The sequence below is a fragment of the Salmo salar genome, chromosome ssa05 (assembly GCF_905237065.1).
Source record: "Salmo salar chromosome ssa05, Ssal_v3.1, whole genome shotgun sequence".
In the NCBI taxonomy this organism is placed as follows: Eukaryota; Metazoa; Chordata; class Actinopteri; order Salmoniformes; family Salmonidae; genus Salmo; species Salmo salar.
Genome location: NC_059446.1, coordinates 73,890,704 through 73,914,391, shown reverse-complemented (window position 1 = coordinate 73,914,391; position 23,688 = coordinate 73,890,704). Strand labels below are relative to the sequence as shown.

Genomic DNA, 23,688 nt, shown 5'->3' with positions numbered 1-23,688 from the left:
ACTGACCTAAAACAGGGAATTTTTACTGGGATTAAATGTAAGGAATTGTGAAAAACTTTGTTTAAATGTATTTGGCTAAGGTGTATTTAATCTTCCGACTTCAACTGTATAAGCACAAGATAAACACGTCACACCGTGTGGGTGTGCGTGTGTGTGCGTGTGTGTGTGTGTGTGTGTGTGTGTGTGTGTGTGAGAGAACAGTTCCCACAAGAATAGTAAACAAACGAACATTTGACCAACTGGGGACATTTTGTTAGTCCCTACAAGGTCAAATGCTATTTCTAGGGGGTTCAGGGTAAACATTAGAAATAGTGTTAGGGTTAGAATTAGGTTTAGTGTTAGGAGCTAGGGTTAGTTTATGGGTTAGGGTTAGGAGCTAGGGTTAGTTTATGGGTAAGGGTTAGGAGCTAGGGTTAGTTTATGGGTAAGGGTTAGGAGCTAGGGTTAGTTTATGGGTTAGGGTTAGTTTATTGGTAAGGGTTAGGAGCTAGGGTTAGTTTATGGGTTAGGAGCTAGGGTTAGTTTATGGGTTAGGGTTAGGAGCTAGGGTTAGTTTATGGGTTAGGGTTAGGAGCTAGGGTTAGTTTATGGGTTAGGGTTAGGAGCTAGGGTTAGTTTATGGGTTAGGGTTAGGAGCTAGGGTTAGTTTATGGGTTAGGGTTAGGAGCTAGGGTTAGTTTATGGGTTAGGGTTAGGAGCTAGGGTTAGTTTATGGGTTAGGGTTAGGAGCTAGGGTTAGTTTATGGGTTAGGGTTAGGAGCTAGGGTTAGTTTATGGGTTAGGGTTAGGAGCTAGGGTTAGTTTATGGGTTAGGGTTAGGAGCTAGGGTTAGTTTATGGGTTAGGGTTAGTTTATTGGTAAGGGTTAGGAGCTAGGGTTAGTTTATGGGTTAGGAGCTAGGGTTAGTTTATGGGTTAGGGTTAGGAGCTAGGGTTAGTTTATGGGTTAGGGTTAGGAGCTAGGGTTAGTTTATGGGTTAGGGTTAGGAGCTAGGGTTAGTTTATGGGTTAGGGTTAGGAGCTAGGGTTAGTTTATGGGTTAGGGTTAGGAGCTAGGGTTAGTTTATGGGTTAGGGTTAGGAGCTAGGGTTAGTTTATGGGTTAGGGTTAGGAGCTAGGGTTAGGGTTAGGGGTTCTGGAAAAAGTGATTTTGAATGGGACTGAATTGTGTGTCCCCTTGGGGTTAGTTTTACAAGACTGTGTGTGTGTGTGTGTGTGTGTGTGTGTGTGTGTGTGTGTGTGTGCGTGGGGGGGGGTTACTCTGTAGAGAGAACTGTGACATCAGTGTAACTGATATAAGAGGAGGGGTTGTGTTACATCACAGACGTTTATATAAGAAGGACGGAGCAGAAAGGAGAGCTGCATCTACTGTTTCGTGACTATGAACCAATGAAGGGAGGGATGAGAGAAAGAGATAAGAAAGGAAGATGGATAAGAAGAAAGAAAGAAAGACAGATAAGTGTTGCGGTACTTTGATATGAAGAATGTGTCAGAAAGAGTTAGACATAGTGAACGACACTTTGTATTGTATATCTATGTTGAGGAATTTGAAGGCTGTTTATGTTTATCTTATCTGCTTTAGAGAAAGAGAGAGAGAGAAAATGGGGGATTTTGGTGGACAAGGCAGTATACTGACCCTCATATTTCAGTCCACCACACACACACACACACACACACACACACACACACACACACACACACACACACACACACACACACACACACACACACACATACTGTATGTGTGGATTATCAGGGGAGGGTGTGAGAGGAGGTGGATGGGTAGGGGTGACCAGTCAGAATCCACAGAGTCATCTTGTTATCAGTACCTTTACACTGTTGCCTGCATATTTCATTCATAAATCTGTGTTGTAGGACTAGCTGGTTGATTGATTATCCTGACAGCTATCTTTCTTTTTCATTAGAAATCCTTCTTACACATTCCACCTGACCCTACTCATACTGTAGGTTAATATGTCCTACTCATACTGTAGGTTAATATGTCCTACTCATACTGTAGGTTAATGGGTCCTACTCATACTGTAGGTTAATATGTCCTACTCATACTGTAGGTTAATGGGCCCTACTCATACTGTAGGTTAATGTGTCCTACTCATACTGTAGGTTAATATGTCCTACTCATACTGTAGGTTAATGTGTCCTACTCATACTGTAGGTTAATGTGTCCTACTCATACTGTAGGTTAATATGTCCTACTCATACTGTAGGTTAATATGTCCTACTCATACTGTAGGTTAATGTGTCCTACTCATACTGTAGGTTAATGGGCCCTACTCATACTGTAGGTTAATGGGTCCTACTCATACTGTAGGTTAATATGTCCTACTCATACTGTAGGTTAATGGGCCCTACTCATACTGTAGGTTAATGTGTCCTACTCATACTGTAGGTTAATGGGTCCTACTCATACTGTAGGTTAATGGGTCCTACTCATACTGTAGGTTAATATGTCCTACTCATACTGTAGGTTAATGGGCCCTACTCATACTGTAGGTTAATGTGTCCTACTCATACTGTAGGTTAATGTGTTCTACTCATACTGTAGGTTAATGTGTCCTACTCATACTGTAGGTTAATGTGTCCTACTCATACTGTAGGTTAATGGGTCCTACTCATACTGTAGGTTAATGGGTCCTACTCATACTGTAGGTTAATGGGTCCTACTCATACTGTAGGTTAATATGTCCTACTCATACTGTAGGTTAATGGGCCCTACTCATACTGTAGGTTAATATGTCCTACTCATACTGTAGGTTAATATGTCCTACTCATACTGTAGGTTAATGGGTCCTACTCATACTGTAGGTTAATGGGTCCTACTCATACTGTAGGTTAATGGGTCCTACTCATACTGTAGGTTAATGGGCCCTACTCATACTGTAGGTTAATGGGTCCTACTCATACTGTAGGTTAATATGTCCTACTCATACTGTAGGTTAATATGTGCTACTCATACTGTAGGTTAATGGGTCCTACTCATACTGTAGGTTAATATGTCCTAATACTGTAGGTTAATGGGTTCTACTCATACTGTAGGTTAATGTGTCCTACTCATACTGTAGGTTAATATGTCCTACTCATACTGTAGGTTAATGGGTCCTACTCATACTGTAGGTTAATGGGTCCTACTCATACTGTAGGTTAATGGGTCCTACTCATACTGTAGGTTAATGTGTCCTACTCATACTGTAGGTTAATGGGTCCTACTCATACTGTAGGTTAATGGGCCCTACTCATACTGTAGGTTAATGGGTCCTACTCATACTGTAGGTTAATGGGTCCTACACATACTGTAGGTTAATGGGCCCTACTCATACTGTAGGTTAATGTGTCCTACTCATACTGTAGGTTAATATGTCCTACTCATACTGTAGGTTAATTGGCCCTACTCATACTGTAGGTTAATATGTCCTACTCATACTGTAGGTTAATATGTCCTACTCATACTGTAGGTTAATGGGTCCTACTCATACTGTAGGTTAATGGGCCCTACTCATACTGTAGGTTAATGGGCCCTACTCATACTGTAGGTTAATATGTCCTACTCATACTGTAGGTTAATATGTCCTACTCATACTGTAGGTTAATATGTCCTACTCATACTGTAGGTTAATATGTCCTACTCATACTGTAGGTTAATGTGTCCTACTCATACTGTAGGTTAATGGGTCCTACTCATACTGTAGGTTAATGGGGCTACAGGTTAGCAATGAACCCCGAGTCGGGATTGCTAACAAGGCTGGAAATTCAAAACATCAAAAATCTAATAATTTCAATTTCTCAAACAATCAACTATTTTACACAATTTAAAAGATAAACATCTCCTTAATCTAACCACATTGTTCGATTTTCAAAGAGGCTTTACGGCAAAAGCATAAAGTTAGATTATGTTAGGACAGTACATAGCCACAAAAGTACAAACATCCATTTTCAATTCAAGGTCAGGCGTCACCAAAAGCAGAAACCAGCTAGAATTATGCACTAACCTTTGTCAATCTCCATCAGATGACACTCCTAGGACATTATGTTATACAATACATGCATTTTTTGTTCCATCAAGTTCATATTTATATCCAAAAACAGCATTTTACAGTAGCGTGAAATTCAGATATTTTTTCTTCTCTGAAATGCTTCCGGTGAACATAACAAAATTACTATTCGAAAACATTGGTAAATTATAATATTGTCATTCAAAGAATAATATATTATCATCTCGTAATTGCTACCGAATGGCCAGATCTCAAAATAACTTTACTGGGAAATCACATATTGCAATAAACGGGTGCTATGCTAAGAACAATAAGCTATGCTATACAGTTAGCATCCTCTAATATCGATAATAACATTGTAAATATCCCCTTACCTTTGATTATCTCCATCAGAAGGCACTGCCAGGAATCCCAGGTCCGGAACAAATGTGGTTTCTTTTGACAAAGTTCATAATTTATGTCCAAATAACACCAAGTAGTTAGCGTTCATTATGCTCCCACAAAACGTGGTGGGGGGGGTGTAAAATCACGCCGAAAAGCTAAAAAAACCTAGTAAATAATCTATTTACGTTCGTTCAAACATGTCAAACGTTGTTTAGCATTAAACTTTTGGTCCATTTTTAACGTTAAACATCAGTAATATTTTCACACAACCTATCCTATGTCTAGATAAACAATTATGAAAAACTCACGCTTCTCAGATTTATGCGCAGGCGCAAAAAAATGAAGTGACGACATGTCAACTTCCTTGCATTCTAATTTGCTCTCTGTTTATCATAGACGCTTCAAACAACTTTATAAAGATCGTTGACATCTAGTGGAAGCCGTAGGTGTTGCGAAATGAATCCTTTCTCACTATGGTATCTATAAAACAATGACACTAAATAGTACAGTCACAAAATTCACATTTTTTTTATCTATTTTTCACATGTTTTTGCCTGCAATATGAGTTTTGTTATACTTACAGACACCATTCAAACTGTTTTAGAAAATTCAGAGTGTTTTCTATCCGAATGTGTTAATAATATGCATATCCTAGCTTCTGAGTTGGTGTAGGAGGCAGTTAAAAATGGGCACATATTTTTTTCAAAATTTCTCAATACTGCCCCCGAGCCCCAACAGGTTAATGGGTCCTACTCATACTGTAGGTTAATGTGTCCTACTCATACTGTAGGTTAATATGTCCTACTCATACTGTAGGTTAATGGGCCCTACTCATACTGTAGGTTAATGTGTCCTACTCATACTGTAGGTTAATATGTCCTACTCATACTGTAGGTTAATATGTCCTACTCATACTGTAGGTTAATGTGTCCTACTCATACTGTAGGTTAATATGTCCTACTCATACTGTAGGTTAATGGGTCCTACTCATACTGTAGGTTAATATGTCCTACTCATACTGTAGGTTAATATGTCCTACTCTTACTGTAGGTTAATATGTCCTACTCATACTGTAGGTTAATGGGCCCTACTCATACTGTAGGTTAATGGGTCCTACTCATACTGTAGGTTAATGGGTCCTACTCATACTGTAGGTTAATGGGTCCTACTCATACTGTAGGTTAATGTGTCCTACTCATACTGTAGGTTAATATGTCCTACTCATACTGTAGGTTAGTGGGCCCTACTCATACTGTAGGTTAATGGGTCCTACTCATACTGTAGGTTAATGGGTCCTACTCATACTGTAGGTTAATGGGCCCTACTCATACTGTAGGTTAATATGTCCTACTCATACTGTAGGTTAATATGTCCTACTCTTACTGTAGGTTAATATGTCCTACTCATACTGTAGGTTAATGGGCCCTACTCATACTGTAGGTTAATATGTCCTACTCATACTGTAGGTTAATGGGTCCTACTCATACTGTAGGTTAATGTGTCCTACTCATACTGTAGGTTAATGTGTCCTACTCATACTGTAGGTTAATATGTCCTACTCATACTGTAGGTTAATGGGTCCTACTCATACTGTAGGTTAATATGTCCTACTCATACTGTAGGTTAATGTGTCCTACTCATACTGTAGGTTAATGGGCCCTACTCATACTGTAGGTTAATGGGTCCTACTCATACTGTAGGTTAATGGGTCCTACTCATACTGTAGGTTAATGGGCCCTACTCATACTGTAGGTTAATGGGTCCTACTCATACTGTAGGTTAATGTGTCCTACTCATACTGTAGGTTAATGTGTCCTACTCATACTGTAGGTTAATGGGTCCTACTCATACTGTAGGTTAATGTGTCCTACTCATACTGTAGGTTAATGGGTCCTACTCATACTGTAGGTTAATGGGTCCTATTCATACTGTAGGTTAATGGGTCCTACTCATACTGTAGGTTAATGGGTTCTACTCATACTGTAGGTTAATGTGTCCTACTCATACGGTAGGTTAATGTGTCCTACTCATACTGTAGGTTAATGTGTCCTACTCATACTGTAGGTTAATGGGCCCTACTCATACTGTAGGCTAATGTGTCCTAATCATACTGTAGGTTAATGGGTCCTACTCATACTGTAGGTTAATGTGTCCTACTCATACTGTAGGTTAATATGTCCTACTCATACTGTAGGTTAATGGGTCCTACTCATACTGTAGGTTAATGGGTCCTACTCATACTGTAGGTTAATGTGTCCTACTCATACTGTAGGTTAATGTGTCCTACTCATACTGTAGGTGAATGGGTCCTACTCATACTGTAGGTTAATATGTCCTACTCATACTGTAGGTTAATGTGTCCTACTCATACTGTAGGTTAATATGTCCTACTCATACTGTAGGTTAATGGGTCCTACTCATACTGTAGGTTAATGGGCCCTACTCATACTGTAGGTTAATGGGTCCTACTCATACTGTAGGCTAATGTGTCCTACTCATACTGTAGGTTAATATGTCCTACTCATACTGTAGGTTAATGGGTCCTACTCATACTGTAGGTTAATGGGTTCTACTCATACTGTAGGTTAATGGGCCCTACTCATACTGTAGGTTAATGGGTCCTACTCATACTGTAGGTTAATGTGTTCTACTCATACTGTAGGTTAATATGTCCTACTCATACTGTAGGTTAATGTGTCCTACTCATACTGTAGGTTAATGGGCCCTACTCATACTGTAGGTTAATGGGTCCTACTCATACTGTAGGCTAATGTGTCCTACTCATACTGTAGGTTAATATGTCCTATTCATACTGTAGGTTAATGTGTCCTACTCATACTGTAGGTTAATGGGCCCTACTCATACTGTAGGTTAATGGGCCCTACTCATACTGTAGGCTAATGTGTCCTACTCATACTGTAGGTTAATGGGTCCTACTCATACTGTAGGTTAATGGGTCCTACTCATACTGTAGGTTAATTGGTCCTACTCATACTGTAGGTTAATGTGTCCTACTCATACTGTAGGTTAATGTGTCCTACTCAAACTGTAGGTTAATGGGTCCTACTCATACTGTAGGTTAATATGTCCTACTCATACTGTAGGTTAATATGTCCTACTCATACTGTATGTTAATGTGTCCTACTCATACTGTAGGTTAATATGTCCTACTCATACTGTAGGTTAATGGGTCCTACTTATACTGTAGGTTAATGGGTCCTACTCATACTGTAGGTTAATATGGGGTGAATGTTGGGCGGGATTGACCCTCCCTCTCCTAATGTAGCTGTTATATGACTCAGATTAGGTGTGTGTGTGTGATATGACATTACCTGGCTTAATGGTTGGGGCTAGGCATTGGGAGGGCATGGGTCGTTGAGATTAAGCATGGTATTTTAGTTATCATTGAACTTTGTGTATATCTATCCTGGGTGTGTGTGTGTGTGTGTGTGTTTGCAGACATACTCGGGCCTGTTCTGTGTGGTGATCAACCCTTATAAGAACCTGCCCATCTACACAGAGTCTATAGTGGAGATGTACCGAGGGAAGAAACGCCATGAGATGCCCCCTCACATCTACGCTATATCAGAGGCTGCCTACCGCAGCATGCTACAAGGTAACCCTAACCCCTGACCTCTAACCCCTGACCCCCTCACATCTACGCCATATCAAAGCAATTTGTTATGATTTTCATACGTGCATTTTCGTGGAACAGTTTCATTTCAATAATAATGTTTTCATTTCTCAAAATCATTGTCACGTGGTTAATCATAAAAATATGAATTAAAATGATAAAACTCTAAAAGTAAAAATTCTACTAATGCGAGAGCACCAGCCTCTGCCTTATGGACACATTGAGAGGCTACACTGTGATCATTGGCGGCTTAATAGCCTAAATGAGCGCATGGAACTCAGAGATGGCCATGCAGCCCAGAGATGGCCAATGCAACCGTTGTCAACTAAGTAAAAATACATAAAGCCGACAAATAAAAACTGTCGAAAATATACAGATGAAAATTCTGGTTCTTTCAATCACATTTCAATCACATTCATCAACAGTTGAAGTCTGAAGTTTACATACACTTAGGTTGGAGTCGTTAAAACTTGTTTTTCAACCACTCCACAAATTTCTTGTTAACAAACTATAGTTTTGGCATGTCGGTTAGGACATCTACTTTGTGCATGACACAAGTAATTTTTCCAACAATTGTTTATAGACAGATTATTTAACTTATAATTCACTGTATCACAATTCCAGTGGGTCAGAAGTTTACATACACTAAGTTGACTGTGCCTTTAAACAGCTTGGAAAATTCCAGAAAATTATGTCATGGCTTTAGAAGCTTCTAATAGTCTAATTGACATCATTTGAGTCAATTGGAGGTGTACCTGTGGATGTATTTCAAGGCCTACCTTCAAACTCAGTGCCTCTTTGCTTGACAGCATGGGGAAAATCAAAATAAATCAGCCAAGACCTCAGAAAAAAAATGGTAGTCCTCCACAAGTCTGGTTCATCCTTGGGAGCAATTTTCAAACACCTGAAAGTACCACGTTCATCTGTACAAACAATAGTATGCAAGTATAAACACCATGGGACCACGCAGCCATCATACCGCTCAGGAAGGTGTGAAAAGTGCAAATCAATCCCAGAACAGCAGCAAAGGACCTTGTGAAGATGCTGGAGGAAACAGGTACAAAAGTATCTATATCCACAGTAAAACGATTCCAATATCGACATAACCTGAAAGGCCGCTCAGCAAGGAAGAAGCCACTGCTCCAAAACCACCATAAAAAAGCCAGACTACGGTTTGCAACTGCACATGGGGACAAAGATCATACTTTTTGGAGAAATGTTCTCTGGTCTGATGAAACAAAAATAGAACTGTTTGGCCATAATGACCATTGTTATGCTTGGAGGAAAAAGGGTGAGGCTTGCAAGCCAAAGAACATCATCCCAACCGGGAAGCACGGGGTGGCAGCATCATGTTGTGGGGGTGCTTTGCTGCAGGAGGGACTGGTGCACTTCACAAAATAGATGGCATCATGAGGCAGGAAAATTATGTGGATATATTGAAGCAACATCTCAAGACATCAGTTAGGAAGTTAAAGCTTGGTCACAAATGGGTCTTCCAAATGGACAATGACCCCAAGCATACTTCCAAAGTTGTGGCAAAATGCTTAAGGACAACAAAGTCAAGGTATTTGAGTGGCCATCACAAAGCCCTGAACTCAATCCCATGGAAAATTTGTGGGCAGAACTGAAAATGCGTGGGCTCTGTTACACCAGCTCTGTCAGGAGCAATGGGCCAAAATTCACCCAACTTATTGTGGGAAGCTTGTGGAAGGCTACCCGAAACGTTTGACCCAAGTTAAACAATTTAAAGGCAATGCTACCAAATACTAATTGAGTGTATGTAAACTTCTGACCCACTGGGAATGTGATGAAAGAAATAAAAGCTGAAATAAATTATTTTCTCTACTATTATTCTGACATTTCACATTCTTAAAATAAAGTGGTGATCCTAACTGACAGGGACTTTTTACTCTGATTAAATGTCAGGAATTGTGAAAAACTGAGTTTAAATGTATTTGGCTAAGGTGTATTTAAACTTCCGACTAAGGTGTATTTAAACTTCCGCCTTTTCCCACACACGCTGCCTGTGAAGGACTTCCTCATATGCTATTTCTCTCCTGTTCTATTGGTTTTCATATCAACTTTCCTTCGTTGTCCTGAAGCCAAATGCACAATCCTAGTCATATTAGCAACCCATCCTAGCTGTTGCATCTTTTGATTCACCCTCTTTCTAAGTTTCTAACAGAGATTTTTTTTTAATTTCCCTTTTTCTCGATATCCAATTGCGATCCAATTACGATCTTGTCTCATCGCTAAACTCCCCAATGAAATCAGGAGAGGCTAAGGTAGGGTCATGCGTCCCCCGAAACATGACCCGCCAAACCGCGCTTCTTAACACCCTCCCGCTTAACCTGGAAGCCAGCTGCACCAATGTGTCGAAGGAAACACCGTTCAACTGACGACCGAAGTCAGCCTGCAGGTGCCCGGCCCGCCAAAAGGAGTCGCTAGAGCACGATGAGCCAAGTAAAGCCCCCCCGGCCAAAACCTCCCCTAAACCAGACGACACTGGGCCAATTGTGTGCCACCCTATGGGACTCCCTGTCACGGCCGGTTGTGACACAGCCCGGGATCGAACCCGGGTCTGTAGTGACACCTCAAGCACTGCGATGCAGTGCCTTACACCGCTGCGGGAGGCCTGAAAATGTATTTTTTGGGGATAATTCATTACAGGAGTTGCATGTTTTGTTCTGATGAATTACCATAATCTAAATGGGATTTCTGTCATTCTGAGCACCGTGAGTGGACGCGCTAAGGGGTTACGCAACCAATGCATATGTGTAACGGCTGTCGTCGGGAATAGAGGACCAAAACGCAGCAGGAATGTGGATGCTCATCTTGTATTTATTTTTAAACAAAGTGAACACCAAAATAACAAAAAGAAGAACTCACGAACAACAAAACAGTCTTGTCATGCTCACACAGGCAAAACAAGAAACAATCTCCCACAACACTACACCAAACAATTACCCATATATAGGACTCTCAATCAGAGGCAACGAGAAAGCACCTACCTCCAATTGAGAGTCCAACCCCCCATCAACCTAAACATAGAAATACCACAAACCAGAAAGAACATAGAAATACAAAACATAGAACATAGACCAAAACCCGGAAATAATAAATCAAACACCCTACTACATAAATCACCACCCCGAACCACATAAACAAAATACCCTCTGCCACGTCCTGACCAAACTACAATAACAAATAACCCTTATACTGGTCAGGACGTGACAGTACCCCCCCCCCTAAAGGTGCAGACCCCGGATGCACCTCATAAATAAAATAAATAAAAACAACAACAACAAAAATCCCCCTAAACTAAAGGGAGGGAAGGGAGGCTGGCTGCCGTCACCGACGGCACTTGTGCTACACCCCCCCTCCCCAACCCACCTATACAGGAGGTGGTTCTGGCTCCGGTCTACTGTCCTCCAGAATGCAGACAGACTTGCTCAGTTTCAGGCCGTAGGCAGACTCCCATCGTTCCGGATCGTAGTTTGTGGAAGCATATGGAAACATTGGCAATGAGAATCTCTTGGTGCTCCAAAGGACTTTTCCCACGCCACATGTATTATGATAGGAGCGTGACAAACAGACACTGATTGCTCCACTCCTCCATTTAAACCGGTTAGAGACAGATTGAGCAACGTTTCTGCCCCGAAGTCAATTCATTAGACGACAAGACTGTCTCTCTCTCTCTCTCTCTCTCTCTCTCTCTCTCTCTCTCTCTCTCTCTCTCTCTCTCTCTCTCTCTCTCTCTCTCTCTCTCTCTTATTCTTTCTTTCTTTCAATGTGACAGGTGTGTGTCCGTGATCTGTGATCCTATTGATAATTGAACCAGTATGACCGGTGTCCATGCATGTCTGTGCACATTTGTGCGTGCGTGTGTGTGTGTGTGCTTGCCTCTCTGTGTGTGTGTCTGTGGTTCCGAGGAAACCTTTAAAACAAACACACCAAAAATGTAACAGACAAGGTCAGGCCATTGTGTTGGTGTCTGCAGTGTGGGCTGGAGCAGAGGTCTGAGGTCTGTCTGGAGAGACCACTTCTGTGGCTTTGACCTCCTTCCTCCTCACTACACGACAATGCTGCTCAGTGAGAGCTGTTGAAATCACACACACACTGACAGCCTTTGTGTTTCAGTCAGGTTCTCTGAGATAGATTGACAAGTGTATCGATCCCCCTGTTACAGTGATTACTGGTGTAAGAAGTGAAGGTAGTACTGTTACAGTGATTACTGGTGTAAGAAGTGAAGGTAGTACTGTTACAGTGATTACTGATGTAAGAAGTGAAGGTAGTACTGTTACAGTGATTACTGGTGTAAGAAGTGAAGGTAGTACTGTTACAGTGATTACTGGTGTAAGAAGTGAAGGTAGTACTGTTACAGTGATTACTGGTGTAAGAAGTGAAGGTAGTACTGTTACAGTGATTACTGGTGTAAGAAGTGAAGGTAGTACTGTTACAGTGATTACTGGTGTAAGAAGTGAAGGTAGTACTGTTACAGTGATTACTGATGTAAGACTGAAGGTAGTACTGTTACAGTGATTACTGGTGTAAGAAGTGAAGGTAGTACTGTTACAGTGATTACTGATGTAAGAAGTGAAGGTAGTACTGTTACAGTGATTACTGATGTAAGAAGTGAAGGTAGTACTGTTACAGTGATTACTGATGTAAGAAGTGAAGGTAGTACTGTTACAGTGATTACTGATGTAAGACTGAAGGTAGTACTGTTACAGTGATTACTGATGTAAGAAGTGAAGGTAGTACTGTTACAGTGATTACTGGTGTAAGAAGTGAAGGTAGTACTGTTACAGTGATTACTGGTGTAAGAAGTGAAGGTAGTACTGTTACAGTGATTACTGATGTAAGAAGTGAAGGTAGTACTGTTACAGTGATTACTGGTGTAAGAAGTGAAGGTAGTACTGTTACAGTGATTACTGGTGTAAGAAGTGAAGGTAGTACTGTTACAGTGATTACTGATGTAAGAAGTGAAGGTAGTACTGTTACAGTGATTACTGGTGTAAGAAGTGAAGGTAGTACTGTTACAGTGATTACTGGTGTAAGAAGTGAAGGTAGTACTGTTACAGTGATTACTGATGTAAGAAGTGAAGGTAGTACTGTTACAGTGATTACTGGTGTAAGAAGTGAAGGTAGTACTGTTACAGTGATTACTGGTGTAAGAAGTGAAGGTAGTACTGTTACAGTGATTACTGGTGTAAGAAGTGAAGGTAGTACTGTTACAGTGATTACTGGTGTAAGAAGTGAAGGTAGTACTGTTACAGTGATTACTGGTGTAAGAAGTGAAGGTAGTACTGTTACAGTGATTACTGGTGTAAGAAGTGAAGGTAGTACTGTTACAGTGATTACTGGTGTAAGAAGTGAAGGTAGTACTGTTACAGTGATTACTGGTGTAAGAAGTGAAGGTAGTACTGTTACAGTGATTACTGGTGTAAGAAGTGAAGGTAGTACTGTTACAGTGATTACTGGTGTAAGAAGTGAAGGTAGTACTGTTACAGTGATTACTGGTGTAAGAAGTGAAGGTAGTACTGTTACAGTGATTACTGGTGTAAGAAGTGAAGGTAGTACTGTTACAGTGATTACTGGTGTAAGAAGTGAAGGTAGTACTGTTACAGTGATTACTGATGTAAGAAGTGAAGGTAGTACTGTTACAGTGATTACTGGTGTAAGAAGTGAAGGTAGTACTGTTACAGTGATTACTGGTGTAAGAAGTGAAGGTAGTACTGTTACAGTGATTACTGGTGTAAGAAGTGAAGGTAGTACTGTTACAGTGATTACTGGTGTAAGAAGTGAAGGTAGTACTGTTACAGTGATTACTGGTGTAAGAAGTGAAGGTAGTACTGTTACAGTGATTACTGGTGTAAGAAGTGAAGGTAGTACTGTTACAGTGATTACTGGTGTAAGAAGTGAAGGTAGTACTGTTACAGTGATTACCGGTGTAAGAAGTGAAGGTAGTACTGTTACAGTGATTACTGGTGTAAGAAGTGAAGGTAGTACTGTTACAGTGATTACTGGTGTAAGAAGTGAAGGTAGTACTGTTACAGTGATTACTGGTGTAAGAAGTGAAGGTAGTACTGTTACAGTGATTACTGGTGTAAGAAGTGAAGGTAGTACTGTTACAGTGATTACTGGTGTAAGAAGTGAAGGTAGTACTGTTACAGTGATTACCGGTGTAAGAAGTGAAGGTAGTACTGTTACAGTGATTACTGGTGTAAGAAGTGAAGGTAGTACTGTTACAGTGATTACTGGTGTAAGAAGTGAAGGTAGTACTGTTACAGTGATTACCGGTGTAAGAAGTGAAGGTAGTACTGTTACAGTGATTACTGGTGTAAGAAGTGAAGGTAGTACTGTTACAGTGATTACTGGTGTAAGAAGTGAAGGTAGTACTGTTACAGTGATTACCGGTGTAAGAAGTGAAGGTAGTACTGTTACAGTGATTACTGGTGTAAGAAGTGAAGGTAGTACTGTTACAGTGATTACTGATGTAAGAAGTGAAGGTAGTACTGTTACAGTGATTACTGGTGTAAGAAGTGAAGGTAGTACTGTTACAGTGATTACTGGTGTAAGAAGTGAAGGTAGTACTGTTACAGTGATTACTGGTGTAAGAAGTGAAGGTAGTACTGTTACAGTGATTACTGGTGTAAGAAGTGAAGGTAGTACTGTTACAGTGATTACTGGTGTGAGAAGTGAAGGTAGTACTGTTACAGTGATTACTGATGTAAGAAGTGAAGGTAGTACTGTTACAGTGATTACTGGTGTAAGAAGTGAAGGTAGTACTGTTACAGTGATTACTGGTGTAAGAAGTGAAGGTAGTACTGTTACAGTGATTACTGGTGTGAGAAGTGAAGGTAGTACTGTTACAGTGATTACTGGTGTAAGAAGTGAAGGTAGTACTGTTACAGTGATTACTGGTGTAAGAAGTGAAGGTAGTACTGTTACAGTGATTACTGGTGTAAGAAGTGAAGGTAGTACTGTTACAGTGATTACTGATGTAAGAAGTGAAGGTAGTACTGTTACAGTGATTACTGGTGTAAGAAGTGAAGGTAGTACTGTTACAGTGATTACTGGTGTAAGAAGTGAAGGTAGTACTGTTACAGTGATTACTGGTGTAAGAAGTGAAGGTAGTACTGTTACAGTGATTACTGGTGTAAGAAGTGAAGGTAGTACTGTTACAGTGATTACTGGTGTAAGAAGTGAAGGTAGTACTGTTACAGTGATTACTGGTGTAAGAAGTGAAGGTAGTACTGTTACAGTGATTACTGGTGTAAGAAGTGAAGGTAGTACTGTTACAGTGATTACTGGTGTAAGAAGTGAAGGTAGTACTGTTACAGTGATTACTGGTGTAAGAAGTGAAGGTAGTACTGTTACAGTGATTACTGGTGTAAGAAGTGAAGGTAGTACTGTTACAGTGATTACTGGTGTAAGAAGTGAAGGTAGTACTGTTACAGTGATTACTGGTGTAAGAAGTGAAGGTAGTACTGTTACAGTGATTACTGGTGTAAGAAGTGAAGGTAGTACTGTTACAGTGATTACTGGTGTAAGAAGTGAAGGTAGTACTGTTACAGTGATTACTGGTGTAAGAAGTGAAGGTAGTACTGTTACAGTGATTACTGGTGTAAGAAGTGAAGGTAGTACTGTTACAGTGATTACTGGTGTAAGAAGTGAAGGTAGTACTGTTACAGTGATTACTGGTGTAAGAAGTGAAGGTAGTACTGTTACAGTGATTACTGGTGTAAGAAGTGAAGGTAGTACTGTTACAGTGATTACTGGTGTAAGAAGTGAAGGTAGTACTGTTACAGTGATTACTGGTGTAAGAAGTGAAGGTAGTACTGTTACAGTGATTACTGGTGTAAGAAGTGAAGGTGGTACTGTTACAGTGATTACTGGTGTAAGAAGTGAAGGTGGTACTGTTACAGTGATTACTGGTGTAAGAAGTGAAGGTAGTACTGTTACAGTGATTACTGGTGTAAGAAGTGAAGGTAGTACTGTTACAGTGATTACTGGTGTAAGAAGTGAAGGTAGTACTGTTACAGTGATTACTGGTGTAAGAAGTGAAGGTAGTACTGTTACAGTGATTACTGATGTAAGAAGTGAAGGTAGTACTGTTACAGTGATTACTGGTGTAAGAAGTGAAGGTAGTACTGTTACAGTGATTACTGGTGTAAGAAGTGAAGGTAGTACTGTTACAGTGATTACTGGTGTAAGAAGTGAAGGTAGTACTGTTACAGTGATTACTGGTGTAAGAAGTGAAGGTAGTACTGTTACAGTGATTACTGGTGTAAGAAGTGAAGGTAGTACTGTTACAGTGATTACTGGTGTAAGAAGTGAAGGTAGTACTGTTCAATGGGTAATATGAAAGACTAACATTTTCTGCTTTTATTATTATTCTCTCACAGACAGAGAAGATCAATCTATCCTCTGCACGTGAGTAACCTGGGGTTATATATCTGTCTGCCTGTCTACCTGTCTGTCTGCCTGTCTTGTCTGCCTGTCTTGCCTGTCTGTTTGCCTGTCTGTCTGCCTGTCTTGCCTGTCTGTTTGCCTGTCTGTCTGCCTGCCTTGTCTGTCTGTTGGCCTGTCTTGGCTGCCTGTCTTGTCTGTCTGTCGTCTGTCTGTATTCTCACCATGGTAAATGATCCCAGTTTAGATTACTGAAGCTGAGTATAGCTTAGTTTCTGTTAGGATCCTGTTTTTAGCCTTTTACAGCCCAGTCCCCCTCCAACACTAGAAGTATATTTAGTTCCCCTGTATTTCTCCTGTATTCTCCTTTATTCCCATCCAACAGCAACACAATGACTAGTGTCTGTATCCTACACACCTGCTCTCTGTGTATAGAGGAATACACTGCATGGTTCCGCTGTTCACTGGTGGCCTACACGTGTGTATAGTGTCCTTTCTGTTATATGTGTTTGTGTTGTGTTTATATGTCCTTCATAACTAGGCTGTATATGTGTGTTTTTATGGAGGACCCTTGTGAAACGAGATGTGGTTTATGTGTGTGTGTGTGTGTGTGTGTGTGTGTGTGTGTGTGTGTGTGTGTGTGTGTGTGTGTGTGTGTGTGTGTGTGTGTGTGTGTGTGTGTGTGTGTGTGTGTGTGTGTGTTCCAGCGGAGAGTCTGGCGCAGGGAAGACAGAGAACACTAAGAAAGTCATCCAGTATCTGGCTCATGTGGCCTCGTCCCATAAGACTGGAACTCTGGGTAGAAACAAGGAGGCCTCACAGGTAAACTGGGGAAGGAGAGAGAGAGGGAGAGGGGGAGGGGGAGAGGAGGAGGAAAGGAGAGCTTGGTTAGGAGACAAAGACAGAGAAGGGGAAGAAGATGTGAGGAAAGAGATGAATTGGATGAAGAAGGACAAGAATAGGAAGAGGATTGATTGATGGATGATGTTTATTGTCCTGACTGAGGGAGAGGGTTGATTGATGGATGATGTTTATTGTCCTGACTGAGGGAGAGGTTTGATTGATGGATGATGTTTATTGTCCTGACTGAGGGAGAGGGTTGATTGATGGATGATGTTTATTGTCCTGACTGAGGGAGAGGTTTGATTGATGGATGATGTTTATTGTCCTGACTGAGGGAGAGGGTTGATTGATGGATGATGTTTATTGTCCTGACTGAAGGAGAGGATTGATGGATGATGTTTATTGTCCTGACTGAGGGAGAGGTTTGATTGATGGATGGATGATGTTTATTGTCCTGACTGAGGGAGAGGATTGATTAATGGATTATGTTTATTGTCCTGACTGAGGGAGTGGGTTGATTGATGGATGATGTTTATTGTCCTGACTGAGGGAGAGGATGGATGGATGATGTTTATTGTCCTGACTGAGGGAGTGGGTTGATTGATGGATGATGTTTATTGTCCTGACTGAGGGAGAGGGTTGATTGATTGATGGATGATGTTTATTGTCCTGACTGAGGGAGAGGATTGATTGATGGATGATGTTTATTGTCCTGACTGAGGGAGTGGGTTGATTGATGGATGATGTTTATTGTCCTGACTGAGGGAGTGGGTTGATTGATGGATGATGTTTATTGTCCTGACTGAGGGAGAGGGTTGATTGATGGATTATGTTTATTGTCCTGATTGAGGGAGTGGGTTTATTGATTGATTGATTGATGGATGATGTTTATTGTCCTGACTGAGGGAGAGGGTTGATTGATGGATGATGTTTATTGTCCTGACTGAGGGAGTGGGTTGATTGATGGATGATGTTTATTGTCCTGACTGAGGGAGTGGGTTGATTGATTGATGGATGATGTTTATTGTCCTGACTGAGGGAGAGGGCTGATTGATTGATGGATGATGTTTATTGTCCTGACTGAGGGAGAGGGTTGATTGATGGATGATGTTTATTGTCCTGACTGAGGGAGAGGATTGATTGATTGATGGATGATGTTTATTGTCCTGACTGAGGGAGAGGGTTGATTGATGGATGATGTTTATTGTCCTGACTGAGGGAGAGGGTTGATTGATTGATGGATGATGTTTATTGTCCTGACTGAGGGAGTGGATTGATTGATTGATGGATGATGTTTATTGTCCTGACTGAGGGAGTGGATTGATTGATTGATGGATGATGTTTATTGTCCTGACTGAGGGAGTGGATTGATTGATTGATGGATGATGTTTATTGTCCTGACTGAGGGAGAGGATTGATTGATTGATGGATGATGTTTATTGTCCTGACTGAGGGAGAGGGTTGATTGATTGATGGATGATGTTTATTGTCCTGACTGAGGGAGAGGATTGATTGATTGATGGAGGATGTTTATTGTCCTGACTGAGGGAGAGGGTTGATTGATTGATGGATGATGTTTATTGTCCTGACTGAGGGAGAGGGTTGATTGATTGATGGATGATGTTTATTGTCCTGACTGAGGGAGAGGATTGATTGATTGATGGATGATGTTTATTGTCCTGACTGAGGGAGAGGGTTGATTGATTGATGGATGATGTTTATTGTCCTGACTGAGGGAGAGGATTGATTGATTGATGGATGATGTTTATTGTCCTGACTGAGGGAGAGGGTTGATTGATTGATGGATGATGTTTATTGTCCTGACTGAGGGAGTGGATTGATTGATTGATGGATGATGTTTATTGTCCTGACTGAGGGAGAGGGTTGATTGATTGATGGATGATGTTTATTGTCCTGACTGAGGGAGAGTTGTGATTGATTGATGGATGATGTTTATTGTCCTGACTGAGGGAGAGGATTGATTGATTGATGGATGATGTTTATTGTCCTGACTGAGGGAGAGGGTTGATTGATTGATGGATGATGTTTATTGTCCTGACTGAGGGAGAGGATTGATTGATTGATGGATGATGTTTATTGTCCTGACTGAGGGAGAGGATTGATTGATTGATGGATGATGTTTATTGTCCTGACTGAGGGAGAGGGTTGATTGATTGATGGATGATGTTTATTGTCCTGACTGAGGGAGAGGGTTGATTGATTGATGGATGATGTTTATTGTCCTGACTGAGGGAGTGGATTGATTGATTGATGGATGATGTTTATTGTCCTGACTGAGGGAGTGGATTGATTGATTGATGGATGATGTTTATTGTCCTGACTGAGGGAGTGGATGGGGAAAGAGAATAAGGCAGGAAGAAAGTGAAAGAACGAGAGGGTGTAGGGATGACTTGTTATGACTTGTTATGAAGTTGTATTAAAGGTGTATATTGAAACTATGGTTGAAACAAGGTGTACTGCTACATTTAGCGTTACACTACATGTTGCTACTACTCCATGACTTCCTGTCTACTACTGTTCTTCTTGCTGATCAAGTGCTGCTGGAGGAATCATTATAGAGTGACCTCTATAATCATTCCTGTCTCTCTGCTCCTCTCCTCTCTCCCTGCCCTGTCCTCTCTCCCTGCCCTCTCCTCTCTCCCTGCCCTGTCCCCTCTCCCTGCCCTGTCCTCTCTCCCTGCCCTCTCCTCTCTCCCTGCCCTCTCCTCTCTCCCTGCCCTCTCCTCTCTCCCTGCCCTCTCCTCTCTCCCTGCCCTCTCCTCTCTCCCTGCCCTGTCCTCTCTCCCTGCCCTGTCCTCTCTCCCTGCCCTCTCCTCTCTCCCTGCCCTGTCCTCTCTCCCTGCCCTCTCCTCTCTCCCTGCCCTCTCCTCTCTCCCTGCCCTCTCCTCTCTCCCTGCCCTGTCCTCTCTCCCTGCCCTGTCCCCTCTCCCTGCCCTGTCCTCTCTCCCTGCCCTCTCCTCTCTCCCTGCCCTCTCCTCTCTCCCTGCCCTGTCCTCTCTCCCTGCCCTGTCCCCTCTCCCTGCCCTGTCCTCTCTCCCTGCCCTCTCCTCTCTCCCTGCCCTCTCCTCTCTCCCTGCCCTCTCCTCTCTCCCTGCCCTGTCCTCTCTCCCTGCCCTGTCCCCTCTCCCTGCCCTGTCCTCTCTCCCTGCCCTCTCCTCTCTCCCTGCCCTCTCCTCTCTCCCTGCCCTGTCCTCTCTCCCTGCCCTGTCCCCTCTCCCTGCCCTGTCCTCTCTCCCTGCCCTCTCCTCTCTCCCTGCCCTCTCCTCTCTCCCTGCCCTCTCCTCTCTCCCTGCCCTGTCCTCTCTCCCTGCCCTGTCCCCTCTCCCTGCCCTCTCCTCTCTCCCTGCCCTCTCCTCTCTCCCTGCCCTGTCCTCTCTCCCTGCCCTCTCCTCTCTCCCTGCCCTGTCCTCTCTCCCTGCCCTCTCCTCTCTCCCTGCCCTCTCCTCTCTCCCTGCCCTCTCCTCTCATTCCCCCTCTCATGTACTCTCCTCCCCCTACTGCCCCTTATCCTCCCCTTTTTCTACTGTTTTCCTTCTCTTCTTTCTCCTGTCCTTTCCTCCCTCTCTCCCTCCTCCCTCTTGATTTTGCATTCTCTCCTACCCTCTCTCCTCCAACCTCCCCCTCTTTCTTCTCCTTCTCTCCTGCGTGTTCAGATGGATGGCAGTAGGTCGTTGCCCCGGGGCAGTTCCATGGTGAACAGGGTGAGTGGGCTCTATCCTGTCCTGTCTTCTCCTCTTTCCTTCTCTTCTGTTCCAACTACCGATTCTGGTTTATGCTCCAGACTAACATCCTTTAACAACACCATTACTGATGTGTTCCTCCATACCTGTCTAGCATTTTGTTTTTGTTTGTACTGCATTCATTGGTCTGTTGTTGTCTTTTGTTGTTTGTTTGTCTCATCCGTTGATTCTCCTAACCTTCCCGTTTTTCTCAATCTCTCAGAGTGTGCAATATGTGAGTATAATATAAAGTATAAAGACTATTATCACCACTGTGGGCTGATTGAGGTAAGACATTGCAGAATTGCAGATAGATGTAGAATGTATAGAGCAGACATAATTATCTTGTTCAGTATAAGAGAGAATCTTGTCTGTTTTAGACAATACATTTCTGTCTGAATGTTCTGAAAAGTTGCTGTCTCCTGAATGAAAGCCCTGCTGTTCTCTGGGGTCTATGGGTGTTTGGCTTTTTACTGTACGGTATATCTGTAGCAACACCCAATGGGTGCTAGAATAAGTGGTGATGGGCGGGTCTATGAATCTCTCTCAACGTCCTGATTGGCTGGATTAACGACCTGTCAATTGTCAAACCATATACAGTTGCCCAATGAAAATGCTCTAGTTTCCTTATTGACAGCTGGTGTTAATCCCGCCCATAGGTGGGTCTCAGAATCATTCCCCTCATCGGTGAAGGAAAGATTTGGAATTCACTGATGATGCACAAAAGCTTGGTCTTAAAACAATCACCGATCTGAAAACCAGAGAGGTGGAAACTCCCCTAAACCCTTTGGACGCTTAGATAGAGCCATCACCTTCGTGATTACACCTATCCAGTCTTTTCTGATCTGCTATAGCACCGGACTATAGACCTCCCTCTCCATCCTCCCTTTACTGTGAATGAGCTCAATGCTTCATTCTGGTGGCCACACCTGTGAATGATGCCCTAATACACCAGGCATTTACCATGTAGAATAGTTAAGCATACATTCTGGCTGTCCAGGAGTCTCCACACATACCTGTCTGTGTGTGTGCGTGCTTTTTATGTGCGTGTGTTGTTGCGTGCGTGTGCACTTGGTGCTTTGTCTAGTCGTATGTGCATTGTTGGCAGTCTGAGCTTTGTTCCCATGCAAAGCCCTGGCTTCTTGCTGCGTGTAGCTTTGAGTGCTGCTTGGCTGGCGTTCTTTACCTGCCGCTTTTAAATCCACCTCCAGTAGCTCCCTAGCTAATGCTAATGCTACTGTACTTAAAGCTATAGAGCTAGTAGAGTTATAGCCTGAGCCACTGTGTAGCTAAAGCTAGAGCTAGCATCTGCGGCCATACTTTCTGATCTAACGCAGTGGTTCTCAACTGACACGATAAATCCATGTGAAATAGTGCAACAGCACAGGGACAGGCTATTACACAGCCTCTGTGCTAGTTGGTTTCTGCTTAAGCCACTTAGTCGTTGTCGCGCCAAGGTCTGGCCGAGGTCTTGGCAAGGCACCAACGTAGAGTCGTTGAATGCATAAAGTCTGGCACCTTGGCTGGCATATGTTAGATGGCTAGATGTTGAAAATGTCTGTAAGAGAACACATGAAAAGCTATTTATCTCTAGATTACTCTGGGCTCATCCTGTTGAGATGCTACTACAGACTGTATCTTGAAAATCAGAGTTGAGACCACTGGGTTACTGCCTTGTTTACTGGCTGATGAGTCTGGTCTCCCCTGTTTTCTACTGGGATTGGGGGAACAGTATTTTGGGTTGTGGAGTTGCTTTGTGATGCATGTCCCAGTGTTGATGCGGTGCCTGTCCTGTCCTCCAGGGGGAGCTAGAGAGACAGCTGCTACAGGCCAACCCCATCCTGGAGGCCTTCGGAAATGCCAAGACCGTCAAGAACGACAACTCCTCCAGATTTGTAAGAATGTATTAATATCTAGATTGATCCCAGATAAGATCTACAGTATATTTTTAATTGGCTGTAATTTTATTTACAGTGTTTGTTGTTGAGTTTGTATCATTTTTTCATTAATATGTTAATCATCAACTGCCACATTTCTTCTCCTCTTGTCTCTCAGGGCAAATTCATCCGTATTAACTTTGACGTGGCTGGATACATTGTCGGTGCCAACATTGAGACCTGTATCCTTCCTCTGCAGTCAGACTCTGTTTCGAGTCCCAACCTAAATATTACTGTTGTAACTCATTAGTATGCTCACTGGTGGGTCACTGCTAATCTGTCATCAGGTAGAAGTTGCCCTACACACAGGGGTCAGCTCAGGGAAGCAGGGGATGTAAAACTGCCCTTAGGTTAGTGTCTGGGGCTATTGAACCCTTCCTTTACCCCTGACCTCAGACCTGCTGGAGAAGTCGAGGGCGATCCGCCAGGCCAAAGATGAAAGGACCTTCCACATCTTCTACCAACTCATGTGTGGAGCTTCAGAGGCCACCAGAGGTGAGAGAGGGGGAGAGGAGAAAGAGAGGTTAGGAGAGGGAGGGGAGAAAGAGAGGGTAGGAGAGGGAGGGGAGAAAGAGAGGGTAGGAGAGGGAGGGGAGAAAGAGAGGGTAGGAGAGGGAGGGGAGAAAGAGAGGGTAGGAGAGGGAGGGGAGAAAGAGAGGGTAGGAGAGGGAGGGGAGAAAGAGAGGGTAGGAGAGGGAGCGGAGAAAGAGAGGGTAGGAGAGGGAG

The 23,688-nt window shown here is 42.6% G+C and overlaps 1 protein-coding gene across 8 annotated transcripts in view; it reads left to right on the top strand.

Moving 5' to 3' along the window:
- The window catches only part of myh14 (myosin, heavy chain 14, non-muscle), a 71,911-nt gene that overhangs the window by 11,140 nt on the left and 37,083 nt on the right, over window positions 1–23,688 (top strand). For 6 of the 8 annotated variants that reach the window (XM_045718838.1, XM_045718836.1, XM_045718837.1 and 3 more), the window contains exons 4-11: window positions 7,853–8,009; window positions 16,439–16,466; window positions 17,150–17,264; window positions 20,960–21,007; window positions 21,249–21,260; window positions 22,828–22,920; window positions 23,081–23,144; window positions 23,359–23,457. In XM_045718838.1, coding sequence (XP_045574794.1) covers window positions 7,853–8,009; window positions 16,439–16,466; window positions 17,150–17,264; window positions 20,960–21,007; window positions 21,249–21,260; window positions 22,828–22,920; window positions 23,081–23,144; window positions 23,359–23,457 — 616 coding nt within the window. The remainder of the gene's footprint in view (window positions 1–7,852; window positions 8,010–16,438; window positions 16,467–17,149; window positions 17,265–20,959; window positions 21,008–21,248; window positions 21,261–22,827; window positions 22,921–23,080; window positions 23,145–23,358; window positions 23,458–23,688) is intronic. The other 2 variants (XM_045718840.1, XM_045718839.1) reach the window with 2 other exon arrangements.